Source organism: Hyposmocoma kahamanoa, unplaced genomic scaffold (assembly GCF_003589595.1).
Source record: "Hyposmocoma kahamanoa isolate Upper Pololo Valley unplaced genomic scaffold, ASM358959v1 68, whole genome shotgun sequence".
In the NCBI taxonomy this organism is placed as follows: domain Eukaryota; kingdom Metazoa; phylum Arthropoda; class Insecta; order Lepidoptera; family Cosmopterigidae; genus Hyposmocoma; species Hyposmocoma kahamanoa.
Window position 1 is genome coordinate 2322528 of NW_020653856.1, and position 7477 is coordinate 2330004.

Below are 7477 nucleotides of genomic sequence, written 5' to 3' on the forward strand. Positions count from 1 at the left end.
TTATTTTTTCAAAAGCTATCCTATTCTCTCCCAAAAGTTAGATTTCACTTTGTTATTGAGGATGTGATATTTATATACGTAGAGAAGAAGTCTAGTATTTGATTTTTCCTGACTTATATGTTTCATAGTCACTGAGCCGAACATGTGTTCGCACAGGTAACCTGAAAGTCACTGGTTCTACGGCAGCAGCACTATAACTACGTGGCACGCAGATCGTCCAGTCGTCTTTCAGAAGCCTTGTGGAAGCAACGCCTATTTGATTGAGTGGTCTTACAGCTAAGTCCCTGTGACCGTCGGAGATATTGGGGATTTTCGAGAGGATCCACACGTAAACTGGAATAAACAGTTCAACTATTACACATATTAAATTAATTGAATATCACGATGTTTTAATTTCATGACAGTCAATTATTTTTTTGTGAAACCAGTCCATTAGTTTGTTAAAATTATTAATACAACAATCGAATCGAACACAGAGAAAAATTTTTTTTGTTGCAAATTTTTGTTTTTTTAAAGTTTTGTACGTGATATTTATTTTATATGTGATTCGGTTCTACCAACAATTTAATTTGATAGGTCAATCCATCCACCAGAGTAATGAATCATGCCCGACCAGGTAATTCATTATCATCGCCATCGACCTGTTGGTTTCCTCTAAGAAAAAGGTTTAGGATCAACAGATTACTATGTTGCCGCATTGGCCCAATGCAGGTTGGTCACTTCACATGTATTCCAAAGGATATAAACACTCTTCGACTTGCAGGTTTCATCACAATGGTTTCCTTCATTTCAGTTATGTGCGACTCTCTATACCACTGTGGTCCCACCACAATTGTTTCCTGAAAAATTTGGTCCCTGGTGGACGTCGTGTATGCAGACTCTATTCACTACTCTTATTATACTCTAATCTTTTGCTTCTTTCAAAGATATTAGTACATACACGCCCCTTTATTCTTATTACTTTCGACTTGACCTTTTCTGGTACCTACACACATCCTGACGGAGGCTATCAATAGAATAGAACAGAAAACATTTACTGTAGCACCAAAACACGAAATTATATAGAAGGAAAGAATAAAAAAAACAGTAAAACAAAAACCAAAAAATAGAAAAAAGAGATTTAAAATTGTAGTAACGACTGTAGTGTATTCAAAACTATCCACTCAGCTAATGCCACTAATGACGCTCATTTTAAGTTGAACCCGAACCCCAATGAATACCGGACATACGTGTGGTGTACATAATCCGAAATAAACTACGTAAATATTTCGATACCTGGCACGTAAGTTGTTGTAAGTCAAAATACCATTTTTTTCATTTTAATTTAAATAGGTTTAGGTTTCATATTTAAAAGTAAGGACATCACATATTGTCATGTTTCTTTGTAAACATGGAACCTATAATATATATAAAAAAGGGTAATAGAATAATATGTTTAAGTTAAGAAGCCACCCGCCACCTCGCGAAAAATCCCGAAATGCTCCACCGTGCCAGTTGGCGACTGGATGGGAGGACCCGGTGGCCATTTCGGGGGCGCTCGGGCGTCCCCGCAGTCTCCATGTGAGTTCCCCAATGGGCAGCTATCTTAAGAGATCCTATTGGTCAACTGAGTGGCGCCTGGAACATCAAATTTTTCCCCACCAACACCACCAACCACCATGAAAATAAAAAGTCATAAGAAGAGTAAGTTTAAACAACGGCTGCACTTCCTCCCAATGAAGGTGCACCTCACTAACATCCGAGGCCTGCACTCTAACCTTGATCCGGTCCACTACCACCTAGAGACTGAGAAGCCGCACCTATTCTTCTTAACGGAGACGCAAATAGTAACACCGTCTGACGTTGCGTACCTCAACTACCCAGGATACTCGCTTGAGCATAAATTTCTGCAGCGAGCTGGGGTTTGCGTATACGTACGTGACGACATTTGCTATCGGCGTCTCCGTTGCTTTGAAAGTAACGGGTTTTCACATGTTTGGATTCTGGTGGACACAGGAATGGAGAAATATCTCTATATCTGTGTCTACAGATCGCACAGTGGTGACCAGGAGACAACTAAGCTCTTCGTCCACCTAACTGAGATGGCAGATAAAGCCCAACAACGGTACCCTTCAGCAGAGCTTATTTTTCTCGGGGACTTTAATGCTCACCACAGTGAGTGGCTGTTTCCGTACGTAAAAACAGACCATGCTGGGAGGGAGGCGCGCAAATTTGCATTATCGCTAAATCTCACCCAGCTGGTAAGCCAAGCAACGCGGGTACCGGATGTTGACGGACATGCAGCCAATTGTTTGGACCTTCTGTTGACAACAGATCCACACGGTCACTCGGTTTCGATCTCGGCACCGCTGGGAACATCCGACCACTGTGTGGTGAAATCCGTGTCGACTTACTCTCCTCCTGATGACTGTCCAAGAGGTACAAGAAGAGTATGGCGATACGAGTCAGCAGATTGGGATGAGATGCAGCACTTCTTTGCGTCTTATCCTTGGCGGCAAGTCTGCTTTTCCTCGGGTGATCCCTCGTGTTCTGCTGATGCGGTTGCAGATGTGATCCGGCAGGGAATGGAGTACTTTATTCCATTCTCCGACATTCCACTGGGTCACAAAGCCCGACCTTGGTATAACGTGGACTGCGCACGTGCTGAGGCCCGTAAGCAGTCTGCTTACCAAGCATGGGTGCAAGCTCGCGACCGCAAAGTTCGAGCCCGGAGGGTTCGCGCGAGAAAGAGAGCTTTTAATTCTGCCGCCAAGTCCTGCAAACGCGAATTCCGGAAGGCTAGATTCAACCATATCAGCAGGATCGGGACCAGGCTTGCATCCTACCCTCCTGGTAGCAAGCAGTTCTGGTCCCTGTCCAAAGCAGTTGAATCCAACTTCTGCCGTCCCACCTTGCCTCCCATGCAGAAACCTGACGGATCACTGGCTCACTCTGCAACGGATAAAGCAAACTTATTTGCTGTAATGTTTGCAAGCAATTCGCATCTAGATGCAGGCTCAAAACATCCACCAAATTTACCTCGTTGTGACACTTCAATGCCGGAGGTCACAATCCACGCAAAAGAGGTTCGTAGAGCTCTGCGAAGTCTAGATGTGAATAAGGCCAGTGGTCCTGATGGTATACCAGCACGGGTACTGAGGCTTTGCGCGCCTGAGCTAACTCCTGTACTGACGTGTCTGTACCGCCTCTCACTAAAAACGAGAATACTATTCTAATATCCTAAATCATGGAAGTTTGCAAATGTGCAACCAGTCCCTAAAAAGGGAAGCCGCGCCGACCCCTGTAATTACAGACCAATCGCCATAACTTCCATACTCTGCAAGGTTATGGAAAGAGTTCTGAACGGTAAGCTGCTATCATACCTTGAAATAAATGACCTACTCAGTGATCGTCAATATGGCTTCCGCCGGGGACGATCAACTGGGGATCTTCTCGTGTATGTTACGCATTGCTGGGGCGAGGCCATCGAGAAACACGGTGAGGCACTGGTCGTATCGCTCGATATCTCAAAGGCCTTCGACAGGGTTTGGCATGCAAGTTTGCTGAGCAAGCTTCCTGCTTACGGCATCCCTGCCGACTTTTGCAGCTGGATATCAGATTTCCTTGGGGAACGGTCGATTCGAGTAGTCATTGAAGGCTGCTCATCTGACTTGATGGCTATTGATGCTGGAGTTCCTCAAGGGTCTGTTCTCTCGGCGACTCTTTTCCTGCTACACATCAATGACCTATTGGTCCCGGGTATAGTTGGGTATGCAGATGACAGTACAGTTACCGAGAGATATCTGTCTAGCGCAAGAGACGGCAGGGAAGATATTCGTTCGCTGAGAGAGGCTATGGTAGAGCGAACGAACCTGACCTTAAGTCTTGTTGCCCAGTGGGGTGACAACAATCTGGTCAGCTTCAACGCCACCAAAACGCAGGCCTGTCTTTTTTCCGCAAAAAGGAGTCCATTTGATCTGACTCCTACTTTTCGGGGTGTATCTGTCCCAGTTACCGACCGCCTAGAGCTTCTTGGCATGACATTAAGCGCAAACCTCAACTTTGGCGCTTCTATAGAGTCTAAAGCACAAACTGCAGCCAAGAAGCTGGGTATCCTTAACAAGGTGAAGCGATACTTCTCGCCTGGACAGCTTTTAACCTTATATAAAGCGCAGGTCCGGTCTTGCATGGAGTATTGCAGTCACCTGTGGGATGGCTCAGCGAAATACCAACTAGAGGCTTTTGACTCGATTGATCGCAGAGCCAGGAGGCTTATTGGCGACGATGAGCTCGAATATAAACTTCATAGTTTAGCCCATCGGCGAAAGGTCGCGGGTCTGTCGGTTTTTTACAGATTATACTTCGGAGACTGTGCCCATGAGCTCCACCAGCTCATTCCATCCGCCCCCTTTTACCATCGGACATCTAGACGAACGGCGGGATATCACCCTCACCTGGTTGATATTCCTTTAAGTCGTACTAAGCGCTTTTCGTCATCTTTTATAATGCGCACAGCCCGTGACTGGAATTCCCTGCCTGCGTCTATTTTTCCGAGTACATACAACCCGAATATTTTCAAGGTGCGATTGAATAGGCATCTTCTGGGCGAGCTCGTACCAACGTAGACCTCATCTTTGCTCTAGGGCTAGGTAGTGGTCAAAAGTTCGTCCATTTTTAATAAAAAAAAAAAAAAAAAAACAGTATTTTAACTTGCAACAACTTACGTGGAAGGTATCGATTTATGTTATGTATTACGTTGTGTTCTTGTGGTGTCTATTCTTACATAAAAATCTTAAATGGCACAAGACCGGGAGAGTTGGCGTGCTCTTGGGGAGGCTTATGTTCAGCAGTGGATGCGTGTAAGCTGATGATGAAGATAGTAGTATGACTTTTAAATAGGATGTTGATACATGTAGTGATAAGTGTGTGTGTTGTGGTGTCCATCATTTATAACAAAATATAACCTATTTAGTTCATGAATCCGGTTGCGAGATTTACCTCACCTATGTCACGCCAAATAGAAATTGTGGTCCTCCTTTTTCCTACGCTCGCTCTTACTATACCTCTGTCACTGGGAGTGGGAGCCCTTGTTTGTACTTAATGTGTTGGCATTTTTAATAGATATCGTCATTCTAGATAAGATATCGTTACTGCCGTCACTAAAAGTCGTAGGTACGTACTCACTCAGATCTAATAAACGAACATAACTAATTGATAGAACGAGATTGATACGAGCTTGCAGTTCCAGATGTAAAAGGGTAAATCAAAATATTTTGCTAGTTACGCCATCTGTTGACAGATTTTTGTACTAAATGCTTTCGAAGACAGCTAACTTTTTCTACCAGTAATCCACCGGCAGTTGCGTTTATACGAAATCTATGTATTAAATTCAAAAAGGTATTTTTAAGACGCTAATTGACGAATTGAGATCCAAGATGTGAAACGCTAAATCGGAAATACGTTGTCCTGAAAATTTAGCTACTATTTCGAATTTACAGTTATACCAAGAAACAAATACGAAAATAATAAATCTAACATCTCGGTAAAAGTGTGAAGGCGTTCGAGGCGATCCTTATTATTTAATAGTAAGAGAATAAAACAAACACTAAATACGCTTTATGTAGATGTAAACAGAATTCATCTAAAGTTAGTAAAGTAACTTTAATCGAGGGTCGCGCCCTGGGGCAACATTTCCAGATAGCTGCCAATGTTTAATCCTTTGCATAGCTATACACAATTCCTGGCGGTACTACCGTCAAGTCTAATCACCAAAGATTTCAATGAGGCGATGTGGAATTTCTTATCGAGCTTTCGCCTGCGTCCTGTAAGCTGACTAAGGTTGGTTCGCATATTTTTAACCTTTCGCGGTTCTCGAGTTACTTATCAAAATTTAGAAAAACATAAAAATGACCTAAGCGATATAGTCTTATTTTACATATAATTTCATTTCAGTAATCACTGTGAATAAAATAAGTACTTAGTTTAATAATTAGCGATATAATGATTTAGCCAAAAAGTGTTAAATAAAAAAATTTAAAAAATAAATATATAAACTTTAGTCAATTATGTATTGGCCATGTTGATCCGCGATATTTGCAATGTGTGCAATTTAGCATTATTATGATAAAATACAACACGTTTTTAAAATGCCTACTGAAATATTATTTTCAAAGCGATCATAAACGACATAACGTTTAAAAGAAGAAAGTAATTTTTTGTTTAAAGTTAGCTAGTGGCAAAAACCGCACTGACTTTTTGGCCAATCCGTTATATAACTAAAATAAACTTTCACCTTACGTACACACATATCGCACTCCCAATAACGGAATTACGAAATACCAAAAGTAATATTTTTGGGAATAATATCTTACACAATTTTGAAATCACCCATCTGGCATACATAGCTGGCACCATTTTTTTTTATATCAATGTTGTCATTTTCCCAAAAATTACTAGTTGTACTTCGTCATTTTTTTATTACGGGTTTGATATATGCATACGTAGAGCAATCTACTGACGGTCTTCACTTGATTCAAAGTTTTGTTCATCACTGAACCGTCTATGTGTTTTTACAGGCATTCTGAAAGTCACTGGTTCCACGGCCACAGTATCATACCTGCGTGGCTCACATTTCGTCCAGTCATCGAAAGCAAGCTTTGTGATAACAACGCCTATTTGAGTGAGTGGCCTTACAGCTAATTCCTTGTTATAAACGGTAATAAGCGGAATTCTGGAGAGGATCCACACGTAAACTGGAATAAATATTTTGAACGTTTTATACGTGATATAGATTTTAAGGCTTTCGACGTTATTCACTAAATGATTATCAATAACTACAGGTTTCTTATCAGGTACGAGCTCTGTTCATATCCCCTGATATTAAGAGACTGGCCAGCGACAGGTGACGTCTTTAAGAACCTGCCTGTTCCTTTTTCGCTAGCATTGCCATTGTCACCCACTTTTTTCCAGACAAACCACCACCATTGTAAGCACCGGATTCCACATACTGGATAGTTTAAATCCATCTTCAATGGATGGATGGGACGTACAACCTTTCCGAAATATCGGGAAAATAAAATAAATCAATAAATAACACACATTACGTTACAGTACATTACATTACGTGAGAAACAAATGCAGGCCATACTGAAAATATTTCTCCCGATCCGGGAAACGAACCCGGGCCGTGTGCGTGACAGACCAGGATGGTAACTCCGTTCTGCTACGGGTACAGTTAAACTCATACCATGGTAAGAAACTTGTAAATAGTGATAATCATTTTATATGTGATTTGGTCCCACCAACAATCTGGCATCAAGCTAGGTACCTAATTCTATCTACCAGACTAAAGAATCATGCCCGACCAGGTCATTCACCATCATCGTCCAACCTATTAGACGTTCCACAGTTGGTCTCCTTCAAGAAAGGGTCTAAGATCTATGGTGGAGTATTCCGTTGGACCAATTAGGGTCGGATACTTCAAGTGCTTTACCAGGGG

General features: G+C 42.0%; 1 protein-coding gene across 1 annotated transcript; it reads left to right on the forward strand.

Moving 5' to 3' along the window:
* The first annotated feature begins 1658 nt into the window (after window positions 1–1658).
* LOC113232289 lies at window positions 1659–3215 on the forward strand. The gene has a single exon (XM_026466960.1). It carries the CDS (start codon window positions 1659–1661, stop codon window positions 3213–3215), a length of 1557 nt encoding a protein of 518 aa, XP_026322745.1.
* The last annotated feature ends 4262 nt before the right edge of the window (window positions 3216–7477 follow it).